This window comes from Gekko japonicus, unplaced genomic scaffold (assembly GCF_001447785.1).
Source record: "Gekko japonicus isolate JY-2015 unplaced genomic scaffold, Gekko_japonicus_V1.1 scaffold1681, whole genome shotgun sequence".
NCBI lineage: Eukaryota > Metazoa > Chordata > Lepidosauria > Squamata > Gekkonidae > Gekko > Gekko japonicus.
The window spans coordinates 320,851-338,945 of NW_015167585.1; the positions used below are offsets into that span (position 1 = coordinate 320,851).

The 18,095-nt window shown below is 41.1% G+C and overlaps 1 protein-coding gene across 1 annotated transcript in view; it reads right to left on the reverse strand.

Moving 5' to 3' along the window:
• Positions 1 to 429: 429 nt before the first annotated feature.
• Positions 430 to 18,095, reverse strand: part of TGS1 (trimethylguanosine synthase 1) — a 24,542-nt gene continuing 6,876 nt past the window's right edge. Inside the window, exons 7-13 of the mRNA XM_015413911.1 lie at positions 17,632 to 17,806; positions 14,869 to 15,226; positions 13,566 to 13,736; positions 13,020 to 13,163; positions 10,929 to 11,145; positions 9,010 to 9,088; positions 430 to 632 (exon numbers count right to left, since the gene is read on the reverse strand). Of these exons, the coding sequence (XP_015269397.1) occupies positions 516 to 632; positions 9,010 to 9,088; positions 10,929 to 11,145; positions 13,020 to 13,163; positions 13,566 to 13,736; positions 14,869 to 15,226; positions 17,632 to 17,806 (1,261 nt within the window). The 3' untranslated portion in view covers positions 430 to 515. The remainder of the gene's footprint in view (positions 633 to 9,009; positions 9,089 to 10,928; positions 11,146 to 13,019; positions 13,164 to 13,565; positions 13,737 to 14,868; positions 15,227 to 17,631; positions 17,807 to 18,095) is intronic.

Below are 18,095 nucleotides of genomic sequence, written 5' to 3' on the forward strand. Positions count from 1 at the left end.
TACTCACTGAAGCTTACTGTATTTTCAATAACCTTTATTATTCAGAAGTTTAGCTTAAGGTAGACTATGGCTGTAATAAGTTCTCCAAACAGCAGAGTAATAGTTTCAATATAAGGGCCTCACATCTCCTAATATAAAGTTAGTAATGTGTGAATAAATTTATGGTAACCCCAGGAAGGCAAGTGAGAAGCAGAGGTAGTCTGCCATTGCCTTCCTCTGTAGAGTCTTCCTTGATGGTCTACCTTCCAAGTACCGACCCTGCTTAGCTTCCAAGATCTGCCACCTTCCCTCCCAAAGCTAATATCATCCCTCAATATTTACGACAACAGATAACTCAAGCCTTATTAGAAAATATTTTATTAATATCTGTACGATATTCTCAACAATTTTTCTCAAGTCCACAAAAACAAACATTACAGAATAGCCATTGACTGTGGGGAAAAAATGAATGATGGAGAGATCAAAGTCTGGGACAATCCACTGTGCATCAGCAAGGCTGTACACACATATACAGGTCACAATACATCTTGTCTGATCAAATCACCAAAATAAGCAGTTACGGTCTTCAATCGGTTGTTCAGAAAATTTTGCTCTATTTCAACTTTCCCTCCTGGTCCAGCTAAAGAAGCAATCTAAAAAAGAAAAGAAAGGTTCAAAATGTTACTTAAAAATGCTAGATAAAATCAGAAAAACAAGCTAACTCCATTGCTTCAGACATTTTTATCTTAGCCCATTCCAATTCTGGTAACATAGCCGAGTTTGCAGAAAGTTGCGTAGGAGGACTTGCACTTAAGAGAAGTGAAGCTGCAGAGAGTTCAGCTTGTCCTTACACATATACTTTTCTGATGGGCATATTATCTCCAAATCCCAACTTCTATCTCTCTCTCTCTCACACACACACACACACATATATATGTACAGGGCAGATACATGAATAAGTGAACTTAGCTGACTGTGTGACATCTAGTTTACTCTTTAGAGATGTACACTTTTAGAGATGTGCACAAGTATATAATACATTTATAAGATTCCATAATAAGATTCCATATTATATTTTTATCTTTCTAGCCAAAAACTGGCATTCTAAGGGAATCCCAGTAATTACATTCTAATAAAATGATGCTAGCAGTTAAATGAATAATGAAAAACAACAAATCACCTCAGACGCTGTGAACCAGACTACTTGCTGCCTACTGTGCTTTTAAGGCGGTTTATCTGCTTTTCCAGAGCTTGCCGATTCACCAGTGGGGTAAATAAATTTAGATAGGCCAGAAAATGAACTGAAGGCATGTGGACACAACTCCACATCTGAAGCTAAGTGGGTTGGTCCTGAGCGCACAGGCAGAATTGGACATCATCTTGGAATGAGATACAAGCTACTCAGCTCTTTTCCTGGAGAGCAAACCACCAGGAGTAACAAATATACTGCAGCCTACTCCCCCCTATTTGATTTTATAATGTTGTAACTAGCTAGTTCTCTTTACAAAACCAAACCTACTTGGTGTATTACTCAACAGGGCAGAGGTCAGCAACCTTTTATAACTGAAGAGCCAAATTATGTCAAAATTCAGAGTATCAGAGCCAGTATATTAAAGCCTATTTGCATGTGTGTGCATATATTTAACATTAATGATAATTGATATGTTGATGAATAAGCCATACAGTTTCTATGGTCCAAACAACGGTTGTTGCGAGTCCTTTACTTGGAAGCAGCATACAAGAGACCTCACGTTAAGTAGCAAATATACAAAGGAATACCATCCACAATGTTTTAGTGCACTAGAATAAAACTGCACATGCTTCACACCTGGATTGCTGGCAGCTGTTCACCTCTATCATTTTTCTTTAAGGGTAATTTTACAGAGCATCTGAGATGCCTTTTAATCCCATAACAGATGTTTGCCTGCCATTCCTTTCACGTATTCTAGCATCACACCTACCCCTCTAATGTATTTTTATAAAGGAAGCTCAGAACAAACATTTAAAACTGTAAGTGTACAAGGGATTGAACTCTAATTTAAAAAAGCGGTGAAGGAGATAAAATTTTCCTCTGATTTAATCAGTTACACCAGAATCTAGATAATCTTGAGGCATGTTCAAGAGTATTGGCGCAGGTGGACTATTTTTTTTAAGCCTTTTGCCTTTTGACATCCCCACACTGGAGCACTGTGCAAAAAAACCCCATAGCCAGTTCAGAAGACTAGCTCCAGGTCTGGGAGGCCCCGGGCAAGATATCTTTGTGCCACCACACCCTTCCCCATAGCTGCCAAGCTTCTTTCAGTCCATCTGCTTTCTACACACAACCTCAAATCAGAATATGGGTAACTGTCCCAGAAAGTTTTTTAGGGTGCTCCCCCAATTCCTTGTGGGCGCATGTCTCGGTTTTTGAACGCTGTTAAAAATCCAATATTGTAATGCCCTTGTCCTGAGCAACAGTGCACCCACATCTGAAATACTGCACAATTTTGGTTACTGTATCTCAAAAAGGATATTGCAGAGCTGGAAAAAGTACAGAAGAAGGCAACCAAGATGATCAAGGGGCTGGAGCACCTTTTCTATAGGGAAAGTCTGGGACTTCTTAGTTTGGATGGGGGAAAGGATAGGATGGGACATAAGAGATTTATAGAATTATGAATTGGCTGGAGAAAGTGGATTGAAGCAACTGACAGAGGGAGCTTCCCCCCAAATACTAGAAATTGGGGGCACTCAATCAGAAATTAAAGTGTGGAATTCACTGCCTATGGCCACAACCATAAGTGACTTTAAAATGGGGTTAGAGATTCATGGAGAATGGCTACTACACATGTTGAGTTAAGGAAACTTGCATCTTCAGAGGTAGTAAAACTTTAAAATCAAGTGTTAGGAGGCAATATCAAGGCCTTGGCATCTATGCCTTGTTGGCCCTCCAGGGCAATCAGTTGGCCACTGTGTGAAACAAGATGCCCACAGACCAGATCCAGCAGCGCCCTTCATGTAGCCATACTTTTTGCACTCCAGGAATTCATGACCCATCATCCATCCAGCTATCTTACCAGCAGGCAAGCATACAGACTTAAGCCATGTACATGCAGTGTTGTATATAGTGCACATAAGACTCTGGACCAAGACAGTAATCTAACACTGGCAAGAGAGGACTAGAACAAAACATTGTGGGCATTCATCTACAGTGAGACAGGTCAGGAAGGCACTGGCAGGGTGAAGAGCCAATATGGCTAAAAGTTTCCATGTTACTGAAAATTCAGTGCTCATCACAGCAGTTTCAGTAGTGAACTTCCATCACTAGAGAGAAAATTTATCTGGCTCTGCCTTCTTTAGGATCTTCTGTACCTGGAAATTTATACCCAACTTCTGAATATCTTGTACATTGATTGTTGATTGAGTGCTGAGTGTTGATTGAGTGTGAGAACAAATGTTTAAGATTTATTTTTTAAAAGCAGAATAGACCACCAAGGAAGACTCTACAGAGTAAGGCAACAGCAAACCACCTCCACTTCTTGGTTTGCCTTGAAAGCCCCTTGCTGGAGTTGCCATGTCAGTTGCAATCGATTATGGCTGAAAGCAGAGAACAAGTGCTATTCTGCTGACTTTCCTGAGCAGACTTCATTGATGTTTCCATTTATCAAGAATACTTGAAGCAAAAGGGACTCTATTCTCTGACTTACATAATGCTTTAATTCTATTTACTGACAGCACCTGGAAGTGCTGTTACAGTCACTCATAACACTGAATAAAGAATATTTTATATTGACCAAGCCTATGAAATGCTGCAGACCCTATGAACGAATTCCTATCTACAGAATATCAATTTTCACTTTGTGTTTATATTCCTCTAAGACTTCTGCTACACAGTACTGGCTTAAACACACTGAACTTCCTCTATTTTCAAGCTATTATTAGCAGAGCAAACTTACTGTAAAGGAGGAGGAAGTGAAATATTAACTATTCTTTAAATGACTGATTCCTTGCAGGCAGAAGAAAAATTCGATAGCTGCCCAATCCCTCCCCCCAAATGTATCCTTTAACTCAATATACACAAATCCTGTTTTAGTAAAAACAAACAAAACCAGCAAGCACACACAACAAACCAGGAATCTTGCAGTATAACAGAAGCAGAAACTGATCATTATGAGGTAGCAAAGTGCCCAATGAAGGGGTTTGGGAGGTAAGGAGGGCTCAGATATGTATAGAAGGCACTGCATGCGCCTATACTCTAGGAGCCACCCCCACTAGATGATCAGTTTCAGACAGCCATTTACTATTTAGGTGTATTCACACTTGGGGGGATGGGCTGCACCTCTTCCAACATCCTTGTCATTCCCAGAATGCAAGCCCAATGAAGTGAATGGAGAGTCAAGACTATTTTAACTTGTAAAGCACCTCAAATTTCACATGCTCGGTCCATTCCTCCAAGTTCCAATTCTTAAGAATCTCTATGTTCATATATGTATAGAGTATAGACAGCAGATCAGGTGACAGACCTGAGCCCTGGCTGGATTCCCAAACTGCAGATAGGGTCTCCCATGACAACTTGTTCCCCAGCATCTAGTTTTGCTATGTTCAGGTTTCTGTTTTTTGTTTTTTTTAAAAAAGTGGAAGAACTTTATGCCGTACAAGTGCTATGGTCCAATACACTGCTCATCACTTTACCTGCTGAGAGTGAGAACTAAATGTCAATAATGACAGAAATGTGTGAAACAATGTTCCCTCTAAGCTGTGGAGTCTTGTGAGCAAAAAATCAGCTTTGTGAGCTACTGGCATTAAATCTGTGAGCAAGCGATTTGGCTACTGCGTAAATCAGTTTGCTTTGGAGCCATCCTTTCTGAGCGAAGACAAAAATGTGTGAGCCGGAGGCTAAAAAACTGTGAGCTAGCTCACACTAACTCAGCTTAGAGGGAACATTGGTTTGGAAGACAGAATATTGGAAACTAGACGTTACATAAAACTAGCCTAACAGACTGATTTAGAAAATGAACCAACAAGTTAACTTTCCTGTACTTTCTAACATGAAATACTGAATGTGATGCACACACAAACACATCCCCACCAGAAAACGCTTACTGTTCATATTTGTATGAAAATGTAAGGTCATCCCCTCAGTTTCTTGGCAGCCCACTCCTTTTGAGTAAATACAATATTTACAAGAGCAAATTAAATATCCAAATTCAGGGAAAGATCAGTATTGAATTCTGAAGAACGGTGGGTTAGGGAGGTTCATCACTTGCAAGGTACAACATCCCAAACAACTGAATCAGAACAGGGATACATTTCAGCCACAGCTAAACTAAGAAGATGCGAAGCCCAAAGTACAAACCAGAAACTGCCTTCAGCTTCTTGCAAGGTAACGGGGAAGTCAGCAAAGGTGAAAAACTCAACTCTGCAAGAAGTTGCATCTTATCTCCTCTCTTTGAAAGAACTCAGCAGTTTCTATTCTAGCATATGTACAAAGGACTTGGGAGCTGTAATCTAATTACGGACAGGCCATTTTCCTGAAACCAGACTTCACTCAAGTTCACTGAACTCTGGCAGTTCATGAGGGAAAGAACTGAATTGCACAAGATGTCTAATACAAACTGGCTGAAAAAAACTGCTTTTGGAAATCCCAGCCAATACTCAGTTCCTGTCCTTCGTGCATTTGGGTTATTAAATCACATTCTTGTCATTTCCAATATTTCTAGGCAATGTTCTATTTGAGAATGTAAGTGTTTTTCAGAAATAATTTGCACCTGGGAGTGGATAGCGAGAGCTCCACAACATCGTGATGAAAATTAAACTAAGAATTTTAAAATAAGATCCAATCCAGGTGGCCCTGCCTGCCCAAGCAGTACTCCCTGCTTTGGAGTCGATCCACAAGCATTGGAATCAGTTTGGACAGAGTTCTTCTACATGTCTGCCCTCTCTGCCTCAGATGGTTATGATCTCTCCTTCACTAGAGGTCTGGGAAAGCCGGGTGGCTAGTTGTAGGGATACTAAACAGAACGTTAGACTAGATGACTTCCAGAGCCCCTTCCAATTCTGGCACTCTGACTCTAGAAATAATATTTGCTAACATTTGCTTACTTATGTGGCCCAGATATGAAAGAAAGATACACCATTTCCTGCCAACTATGTATATAAGGACCCAAACACTTTGGCGTGTTAAGCGCACGCCCAAAGCCAACACTAATTCTTGCAAACAATCTGTTTCTCTGTTTAGCTTTAAGTAGGGTTACCATATTTTGAGAAGCATAAAAGAGGACATATTTCCTGTCTGACTACTTCCGACAAGGGATCACTATGACAAATCTCGTTTTAATTACCTCTACTATTTAAGCTATGATAATTGATACTAACTAGGAATATTCCTAATCTTCCAACCCCAAAAGAGACCATTTTCATCAGTTTTTTTTAAAAAGAGCCCAAAAGAGGACAGACACCAAAAAAGAGGACATGTCCTCCAGCTTAAAATGACAATATGCTTTATATACAATGTGCTAGTTGTATGACTGCACCCTCTAGGGGGCAAAAAGCAAAATGCAACAACTGGGAAAGTTCCATGACACAACTAACCCACTTTGTTCTTTGCCTTCCCAGCTTACCTAGGAAAGCAACCAGCTGGATTCAGATGGTGGTAAATGCCTGCTTGAGAGAGGGGATGGTCCTGACCATTGTGAAAGTGAACACATATGCGATGGAGAACACAGTTCTGAGATGATCTAAACAAACGAAACACAGACTGATAGAACAAAGCGCTTTGTTCTATCAGTCTGTGTTTCGTTCATTGTGAAAGTGGAAGCTGACAGCATTTCTTTAGGAGTTTTCTCACTAGATCTAATGAATTATTCTAGCTATTAGCCATCAGCTGATCTTCTGTATTGAAGAAGAAGAGTTGGGTTTATACTCACTCAAGAGTCTCACAGTGGCTTACATTCTCCTTCCCTTCCTCTCCCCACAATAGACACCCTGAGGTAGGTGGGGCTGAGAGAGCTCTGATAGAACTGCTTTTGAGAGAACAGCTCTAAGAGAACTGTGACCGACCAAGGTCACCCAGCAGCTGCATGTGGAGGAGTGGGGAATCAAACCCGGTTCTCCAGATTAGAGTCTGCCGCTCTTAACCACTACACCAAACTGGCTATAAAGTACTGGTGCTCAGTGCTCAAACAGCTGACAGAGGAAACTGATTTTCTGGATTCTATTGCAATGATTTCCAATGACCATGTGTTATACTGTGAGAATTCAAAGTTTTCGTACCTGGAATAAACATACTTCTTTTATCTTAAAACTATGATTAACCATTCCATTTGCCTCTAAACCATAAAAATGAGAGCAACTAGTTCATGCTTAAATCCTGATAATTTCTCTTTCTCACACAAAACCATTTCACTGTGTGGCAGAGGATACTATGCTTTTTGAAAATGCCTGGAGAATAGCACCCCCATAAGATTGTTGTCAAAATTATTTACAATTAAAGAAATACTGATGATATTGTACATGGCTACTGTTTACATAGGAATTATTGTTTAATGCTCTAGATTCTCTATTTTTATATGACACTTTGATAAAACATGGCTTTAAATTTTTTTACTCCCAAAGGAAAAAATAGCAGTTTTTTTCAGTGTTATCCAATATTTCCTAATTCTTCCATTGGAAAAAATGAAGTTTTCAGACTTTTTCATGCTATACATGATGAATAAGAAAAGCCTATCTAAAAGGAAAAAAATATTTTATTTCAGTGCTCCTCAAAATCTATTTTTCCATTGGAAATCTATTTTTCATTGTTTCTATGGGCCCCTTTAGCCCAGCATCCTGTTTCTAACAATCAGTCAGATGCTTTAACACAGTCTATAGATAGGGCAGGAGTGTAACAGCTCTATTCACTGTTAGCCCTACAGCAACTGGTAGAGCTCTGGCTTGGTGACAGAGCATCCAATTTGCATGCAGAGGGATCCAGTTTCACTCTCCAGCATCTCTACTTAAAAAGACCAGGTACTAGGTGATATGAAAGACCTCTATGTTGGACCTTGGACAGCTGCTGATGCCAGTCACAGGAGACAATATTCACCTTGATGGACGCAGTATAAAGGCAACTTCATGTGACATGTGGGCTTTCAGAGGAATATTATGTTGGACCCAGAGATTCCATTTAGCTATCATAACTACTACAACCACTGACTCCATGAAATTTGCCTAACCATTTAAAAGTAATCTAAACTATTGCTATCTAAATATACAATTATTCACTTTCAGTGCCCCACCTGGATTTTTAGTATCAGGTGCAGAGTTATAATTTATTTATTATTTTATTACATCTGATGTTTAGACTGCCCTTCCCAAAAACAGGGCTCAGGGTGGTGCGCAGTAATACAAATATACATACATAAATTAGCAATAAAAACAGTAAAATCAACTAAACACCTAAAAAGATGATGTTAAGAATACTGATGAAGCCACTGCCCCATGGTGGTGGTGGTGGGGAGGCAGGAAGACAGGCGCGCCAGACCGATGGAAATTGTCACTGCTGTCAACTAAACACCTGGTGGAACATCTCTGCCGTGCAGTCCCTCTGGAACTGCATTAGCTCCCGCAGGACCTGGATGTTATTCGGCAGAGAGTTCCACCAGGTTGTGGCCAGAGTAGAAAACGCCTTGGCCGAGGACAGCTGGATATAGTATTATATTCTATCTACACATATAATCATGTCCCACCTTTGTCTTGCTCCCAATCTCTAAGATTAACAATGACAGTTAATTTTCTTTACAATCAAAATAAATATTTATGGAGCATCTGAGATTAAAGCTTAATGATAAATATAAAAAGAACCTCAACACTTCACACGCACAATCCTTTCAACAGCTCTGTAATATAGACTGGACTTGCTTTTGTATTTAAAATGTGGAGATAAGGTTGAAAGATGTGTTGAGAGCCCACTGTTTATTATATGGAAGAGACAGGACTTGAACTGGGGTTTTCCAAGTTCACGTGCCAGCCTTAGCCATTGTGCTACACCAGCTGCATGCAAGGGCTACAACTTACCTGGTCAATATCAGCATTACGAGGAAGGAAGTACACAATGTTGTTGGTAATTTTCTGTGACAGCTTGAAAATTTCATATGTAGAGATGTGTTAAGGAAGAAAAAGATAACATTTCCTTTTGGGAGGTTCTCTTAGTAAAAAAACCCCTCTCTAATAAAAGCAATACATTATGCTACAAATATAAACTGAATACTTGTAGTGATAATCACCTCATATCAAAGGCTATTTAATTCAAGCCACAGAATAGCCCTCTACACACAACCCCTCTGGCATGGCATGTTTAGTCAACGTGCAGAGAATGGGCATGGGTGCGCTGGCCCATTTCCCTTACTCATAATCACTGGCTTGTGGGCACAGCGCTGACGCATCATGTACATGCAGCCCCTAATCCTGTGATCAGGAACACTACTTTCCAAATGTTGCCAGTCACAAGGAGGAAGCCCGCATACATAGACTTCTGCCACACAAAGGAACTGAACTCAGAAGCCAATGATCATGGGAAACAGGGCTGCCATGCTTGTGTCTGTTCCTGTCATTTCTGTGCAGACTGAAAGCATGGAAGGGTTGTGTGTAGAGGGTAAAGAGGTGGCAGAAGCTGACAAAATAGGACTGTTATTTTGTTGTTAGTTAAGTGGAATTAGGATGAATTTGTGAACCTTTGTCTTTTGAATGTGATGATGGGTATATGAATGTGACTGCCACATCTGGCAAGGTGTAAAGCCAGCCAATAAGAATGCAGAAATTTGAACATGGAAGGGATTAATATGTTATGTAAGGGCACAATTTGAGAAGCATCTTTCAGCACCATGAATCTTGGAACCAAATCAACACTGATGAAATCTAACTGTAAGATAGGTTTATTACATGACTGACTACAGCTTTATAAAACTAAACCTTCCAAAACCACTTGATTTTGCTAAGAAATAAAATCCATAAAAATCTCCCAGATGAGTCATTTCTCATCTTTAATGTCAACTCCAAAAACCCCCAAATCCAGATGTGACTTCTTTTGTTCTAACCATTAACATTTACTCTGGAAATCTACATTCTGGGTCCTCATCCTTTCCCCAACATCAAGTACACTGAGATAAGAACATAAGAGATGCCAATGTTGGATCAGGCCAAAGGCCCATCCAGTCCAACACTCTGTATCACACAGTGGCCAGAAATACCAGTGCCATCAGGAGGTCCACCAGTGGGGCCAGGACATTAGAAGCCCTCCCACTGTTGACCCCCCCAAGCACCAAGATGACAGAGCATCACTTGCCCCAGAGTCCCTATCTATACCTTGTGGCTAATAGCCACTGATGGACCTCTGCTCCATATGCTTATCTAATTCCCTTTTGAAGCCATCCATGCTTGTAGCCGCCACCACTTCCTGTGGCAGTGATGTAACTGATTCATTCTCCTGACAACTTATTTGTGATACTTTCAAAGATGTTAGAGGTCAGGAAGCAATTTTTCTCCAGGCCAGTTTGGCTGGAGATCCTGGAGGGTTTTTCTCATCTTCTGGGCGTGGAACAGCAGTCACTGGTGGTGTGGGGGGAGGTATTTGTGAATTCTCTGCATTGTGCAGGGGGTTGAACTAGATGACCCTGGAGGTCCCTTCCAACTCTATGATTTTATGAAATATTCACTTATTGTAAATATATTATTTACCACTGGCAAATCTCCCTAGAGTACCATTATCCAAGTCTAGAAAAGAAACAGGACCAACATGTTTTAAAGACCTTTCTTCTATAACTACAAGGGCTGGGAATCAAGGTTAGACTTTTCAGATTGCCTGAGATATGCAACAGCTAATTAAGTAAGAAGGACCCTCTAATTTAAAGTAACAGCAAATGTTCTTGTTTTTCATCCTACAATAGAAAATACCTATAGAAAAAATGCCAAACAAGATTTGATGTGGAAAAGGATATCCATTAGGAGAGATCATTGTTTGAACATCGAAGATTTCTGCAGTGGCATATTCAGGCCCACCCCATGGAGGGCTCAGAAACACAACATCCGCTTTCAACCCAGATGCCAGTTGCATGAAGTCACCACATATGAACTCTATCTGGTCTGCCACTCCGTACACTTCTGCATTGTTGTGAGCAAGAGCGATCTTCACAGGGTCAATATCGACTGCAATTACTGAGAAGAACAAACAAAACAGATCTCTATAAATGGTTGCAAAAAATCAGGTCAGCCATATTATTGTCAAACTACTTCCCAAAGCTTCAATTTCCTGGCACTTCAGGCACAATCCTAGGTTTTAGATAAAAGCTATTTTAAATATTTTTACCACAGTTAATCATGGTAATTTGGTCATAGCATGAGTTCTAAGAGATATATCTACAAGTTCTACTCAAGTTCTGCTTAACGTAAGCCATTCTAATTTATACTTGATCTTATCTGTATATGGGATAGCTAAATAGTTAAAATGCTGCACAATGTTCTAAAGGCATGATGACCTTGGTGTCAGTCAGGAAGCATGCATTTGGAAACAGTTGCCTCCTTAAGAGCCAGTGTGGTATCTTGGATAGAATGGCAGACTAGGACCCTGGACGATCCAGGCCTGAATCCCCACTTCTACCACGGAAGCTCACTAGGTGACCTTGGGGCTGTCCCAAGCCCGCAGACTGGCATACCTTACAGGACTGTTTTTAGATCAAGATGGGGAGCCGTGTTTGTCAGTAGCAGTAGAAAAGAGCAAGAGTCCAGTAGCACCTTAAAGACTAACAACATTTGTGGTGGTGAAGAGCTTTCGTGAGTCACTGCTCATGAAAACTCATACCGTGCCACAAATTTTGTTAGCCTTTTAGGAATGTTTTTGTGATAGAACGAAGGAGGGGAGAATGATGTTCTAAGCCGTCTGGAGTCCCAACTGTGGGGAGAAAAGTGGCATATAAACAAATGCAAATGCATCCTTGGTTGGGAATCCCTTAACCATTCTGTCGACCCTTCCATTTTGTTGCTCTATCCTCAAAAAAGTTAAGGATTTTAGTCTACTGTTCAGAAACCAAAGACAGTTGGACAGGAGCAGCAAAGAAGGGGCTGGATCACACATTTTGCTAACAGTGATGCTTTCCTCTGGTGTAAGGAGTCAGTAGGACAAACTGCTGCCACGAGTAGGACAGATTCATGGCATCCAACCCAAGGCAGGTCTTTCTGGCAAGAAAAGTACAAAACCAGATCAGGCTACAGTAGAAGATACTGGAGAAGAGGAGGTTTGTTCCATGAAGAGAATGTTGTTAGATAAGGCATGTAAGAACAGATCAAAGCAAATCGTAACATGCAGATCATAAAATGAGGCTCTGCAGAGCAGACAAGGAAAGTAGAAGTTACAGGGGAGTGCTTCCATGCCCCATGAATGTCTCTGACTTCCCCAATAACTACTGTCTGAGTTGTCACTGCATATGCACATCAATTGCTCCCTCTAGGTCCCCAGAACTGCATTTTCTTCAACCAAGAAAAAAACCATTTTGGAAGCTGCCAGTCATGTCCAACAGGTGCTTCAAACAGAAGAACTAGCAACTGCTCAACATACTCCTCTCCCCTCTTTCTGACAGAACAGTACACACACACACAGCAGTACAGTGTTAACACTGTGTTTCTCCCATGCAGGGAGACCAATTCAGTCTTACGGTAGGTTCCAGACTGACAGTCTACCTTCTACATTCAGAGTCAACAGCCACCATGTTCCCTGAACAGGTGCAAAAGACATACCAGCTGCCAGGCCTGGCTTTAAAAAGCTAAGTTAGAATCCATCCGGCGATTGTGGGAAATGGCAGAGTGAGCAGCTAGGAACAATTAACCATGAAGGAAATTGCTCCTTGCTGTAGGAAGCAATAAAATTGTCTAACATAGCATGCCTCTATATTTTGCCTGTATTTAAAAGACAAGTCAGCTTGCGAGTGTTTCAGTTGTTAAAACAGCATAGAAACAATTCCCAGCTTTAACTACAGCAATCACATTTTTAAAATCTTTACTACACCACACAAGAAGAGGAGAGAGAAGCCTTTTACCTCTTTTTGCTGCCAAGGCAAACTGAATAGCATTTCCCCCCACACCACAGAACGCATCTATTATGATGTCAGAGTCGAAGGACTGCTTCACACGCTCTGCAATGTGCTCTGCGATCTTCTCAGGAGTAACAGAAAACCATCCCTCTGTCAAAAGAAATCAACTGTCATATTTCAGAATTCAAGCCACAGACAAGTCTGGATTTTAGATTAATAGAATCTTAGATCCCAACTAGGTTGGTGGAAGACACTTCTGCCAGCAAAAAAGTGGGTTTCTCTCACCAATTTCCCTTTCCAGAGCAGACCCCCCAATTTCATCCTATCCTGTCCCTGAGGGGAGAGGAGCACACAAGAGGCCACAGCAGGAAGGGGGAAGCTGCTCTGTTCATGCTAGATAACATCTCAGCCAGCATTTTTGGTGTGCTGCTTCATGTACACATGTAGCATCACGCAATTGCTATAGGTAAAACACCGCACCCAGAAATTCAAAAGAAACAAGGTTTCACAGTTCATACAGTGACTTGGCAGGTCAACAGACTATGAGCTTACCTCTATCTAACTGAATCCCTTCATCAAATCGAGAGAACAGTCTATACCGTTGTGCCCAATATTTGGCTAGCTCAGGATCACTGGCTATTTCAGGAGGCAGGGACTGTGGGGGTCTGATTTTTTTCTGTTTCTTTTTCTTGTTTTTCTTCTTCTTGGAAGAGCCTTTTTCACCTTCACCAAGAAAAAAAATATGTAGCTCCACAGTTAGCTTATCACTCTCAAGCTACCTGGCTGAAATTTTAAGATTATCAGGGCATGTGAACAACTTCATCATCCTTTTCAAGAGATGAGATTGCAAGAAAAATATAGAAGTCACAGTGACTGGCTTTGATTTTGCTGTACTATACAGGGCCATCAGTTATAATTGATAACATGACTAGCAATTCATGAATGGAAAAAAAATGTCCCAACAAAAATGGGGAATGGTAATATATTACTAAACAAAGGATAGGGAGAAAACACTTGGCAAAAATATCATGCAAACATTTTCTGAAGTCTTTAAAAAAATATCTGTTAGTTCTATTAGCATTTTCAATCACCTGCATCTTCTAAAAACTCATAAATTCCCCAGGAGGATGAACATAAAACCATATGTTCCAACTAAACTGTCAGACAACTATATTGCTTTCCTGTAATTTATTATTTGTTAAAACAGGACATTGGATTGATTGGAAATCTCCATGGGTGGAAGGCTTTGTGCTCCCAGAGTAGGACTTTCTCCCCTATAACCTCAGCCCCAAATGCAGCTCCCACTCGCCAGGAGCAGCGGAGGGAGGGGGCTTCCTATGCTGCAGAGGAAGTGGGGAGGTGAGAACGTCATGCTCAGCAGGCAGAAATCCTTCCAGCTCTCAGAAGTTCTTTTTTGTTGTTGCTGGTTTAAAGTCACTAAAAGTAATCGATACTGGATGGGATCCAAACAATCATCAGGAGAAGAGGCAAAGGTATTTCCTTGCATTTCCTTCTCCCCAGCAGTCCCTTCTGAACTCCAGAAAGATGACTCCTGGATTCATGGGACCCTCATGAACAAAACAAATATGCTTCTTTCTACGTTGTTATGTGGTTTTTCAACTGTAAGCTGCTTCAAGTGGGACTCTGAAAAGGAATAGGTGAAACTGCTCTATCCTACCACTTCAAGCACAGCTCTCCTGAATGAAAAGGGAGCTATTTTGCTGCAACTCCCCCCACCCTAATTAATCACAAGCAATCTTCAGTTTCCTAGTCTGTTGCTTAAATCAAAATAATGTAACAATGTAAGGCATGTACTTCCACACCCACAGAATCTTTATTCAGAATTTTCTCGCACCTTCTGTTTCTACCTGCAGATAGTCTGGAATGTCCAGGGGAACTAGCTGTCTTCCCGATGGACAGTCTTCTCCTTCTTGTTCTCCTGGCCCTGATTCCTGCAAGTTACAGTCACCTGTTGATATTACCACCTTCTCCTTGACTTTCTCTTCAAGGCTGAGGCATTCAGCGTTACAGGAAGCTGAGCTGGAAGGTAACAAGCCACAATTCTGGAAATCCGAAGTCTTTTGAGAGCCGCCATCACTTTCCTGCTCCTCTAAATCGCTGCTTGTAGAGGTGTTATGAAGTACATCTGGCAAGGAGGAGTCCTGTGATTTCACTTCCACAGGCTCATTCACTTGTTTCAAGAACTTTTCTACCTGAAAAATACCAAGCATCACAAACAAGATGGGCCTCAAACCAGCAATTATGGTAATAAAATAAATCCCCTTAGAATCATAGAGTTGGAAGGGACCTCCAGGGTCATCTAGTCCAACCCCCTGCACAATGCATGAAATAGAACTCTGATAAGAGTAAAAATAAAAGCATATACAGATTTCCCTATTTCAGCCTGTGTTAAACAAAATTTCGTCATAACAAACCCATCCTAGCTTATAAATTCCAAATATGTTTACAAGACATACTGTTTTGTTCTACTAATAATTTTTCAATTTGTTTATGTCAGAACCCACAGCCAACAACGCAGTACACGCTTTCAGGAAAGGTAATACTTTTATTGAAGAGCTATAGATGCGTTGAAATAGTCACTGTTAAGAATGGCAATTGCCCCTTGGACATAATAAGATATAGGGTATTCGTATGCACCCTCCCCCCACCGCGCTGGCCAATTAGGCACCCTCCTGCGCACGGGATGAAGCTAGCAAACGGTTTCAAGCCGAAGCTGGAACCTCGCCTTCTCCCACGGCTCCCTAGAAAAAAGCAGACATCACAACTCCCATCTGCACATCTTTACAGGTAAGCATTTCAGCGCGAAGCACAGAAAGGAATGCAATAGCAATTACACTGACTCTGCCTGACCATCCCAACCCCCATGGCAGCATATATATCATGAAGGTGGGAAATAATACAGAAGTCATGTCTTTAATGTCACAGATAAGACTGGAAGTAGAATTACAAGTGTTTGAGGAAATCCTGTACTTTATTACCCAGCTGTCCTTACCTATAAAGTCTGTAGTGCTTTTTGTGTATTTCTTTTGGTATGACACTTAAGAACATGAGAGTTGCCAATGTTGGATCAGGCCAACGGCCCATCCAGTCCAACGCTCTGTCACACAGTGGCCAACACTCCCTCTAAGCTGTGGAGTCTTGTGAGCAAAAATTTTACTTTGTGTGCTACTGGCATTAAAGTTGTGAGTGAGCAATTTGGCCACTACATAAATTAATTTGCTCTGGAGCCATCCTTCCTGAGCTAAGACAAAAATCTGTGAGCTGGAGGCTAAAACACTGTGAGCTAACTCAGCTTAGAGGGAGCACTGGTGCCATCAGGAGGTCCAGCAGTGGGGCCAGGACACTAGAAGCCCTCCCACTGCCCCCCCCCCAAGCACCAAGAATACAAAGCATCACTTGCCCCAGACTGAGAGTTCCTATCTATACCTTGTGGCTAATAGCCACTGATAGACCTCTGCTCCATATGTTTATCCAATTCCCTCTTGAAGCCGTCCATGCTTGTAGCCACCGCCACCTCCTGTGGCAGTGAATTCCATGTGCTAATCACTTTTTGGGTGAAGAAGTACTTCCTGTTATCTGTTCTAATCTGATTGCTCAGCAATTGAATGTCCATGAGTTCTTGTATTGTGAGAAAGGGAGAAAAGTACTTCTTTCTTTACCTACTCTATCCTATGCATAATCTTGCAAACCTCGATCATGTCACCCCTCACTCGTCGTTTCTCCAAGCTAAAGAGCCCCAAGCACTTTAACCTTTCTTCATAGGGAAAATTAATATGATTTAAGTCATACTAAGAGCTTGCAAACACACAGTGTCATGCCACAGGTTTGCCCACCATTTACATCCCAACCAGGACTACTAATCACAAACAAACCATGGTTTGGAATCTCTTCTTCCTCCCCAGTTCAGATGTAATGCCAAACTGTGTTTGCACTAAAACAGAAGTCATTAATCAAAACAGAGCATGCAGGAGATGGGGAAAGGGGAACAGAATGTTTTAGCACTGGGCTCATTTCTGTTACCCATAGGTTGGAACTATGTCTACCCTGTCACAGATTTCTCTCTTGGAAGCACAAAATAAATTGTTCCAAGGGCTGTCTTAGCCTCAGTTGTTTCAAAAATATAATTTTTACAAGTGTGGGGCCCACAAGACTCGTGGGGAGATCTCCTCCCCCCATCGCCAAGCCTGCTATGGCTCAAGACCTCACAGCTCACCTTGAGACCAGCTGTGGAGGCGGTGGTTCCTGGCATCCACCACTGAAGTGCCTGAGCCCAGACCCTCTCCCAGTGTTCACTGCTGGAGAATCTGTGGGAATTCAAATCCCTATTTATTTTTTGTGACTTCAGATTTTTCTGCAAACCTGAAGAGGAAATCTGTTTGAGAAGGTCTGGCCCCAGTCTGCAAATTTAGATATCTGCTGATGGGGGAGGGGGGGCACAACACACGTTCCTATTGGATATATAATGTGAATGCAGTGTGAAATAAACCATTAGGCATTAGCTATGAAACTGTACAGGATGTTGAAAAATATAGTAAAAACAGTACTTTGCATTGTGTGTTCTATCAAGGTGATATAAGGTGATATAAATAACAGCTACCTTACTTAAAGTCTTGCTCTTCTTGCAAAACAATGTATCAGATTCTTCTGTAAAAATGATGTGCTTGTTTTTGGTCTTGACTATTCTGCGCATGTCCAAAAACTCAGACTTAAACTTCATATTTTTATTGAAATGTGTCACTCTTCTTTCACTGAAGCCAGGAATTCCCGTGTATCTGCAGAAAGATTACAGTTAAGAACAACTTTTTACCTACGGAGCAATATACATGACATACCTCCAGGTTGATTGCTTTTAATTAAATAAGGTCATTCAACTTGCTTAGCTTCAACTAGATAATTTCGTAATTATTAATGCTGTCTTCTCAAGGATTCCTTTAAATAAGTAAACATAGCAATAATCACTACTGGGTGGTACCATATGAGGCTTTGGGGATAAACAACAAGATCTCTTGATTTATAGTTAAAGCTTCAAAACAGTGTGTGGGTGGGGTGGGGTGGGAAGAT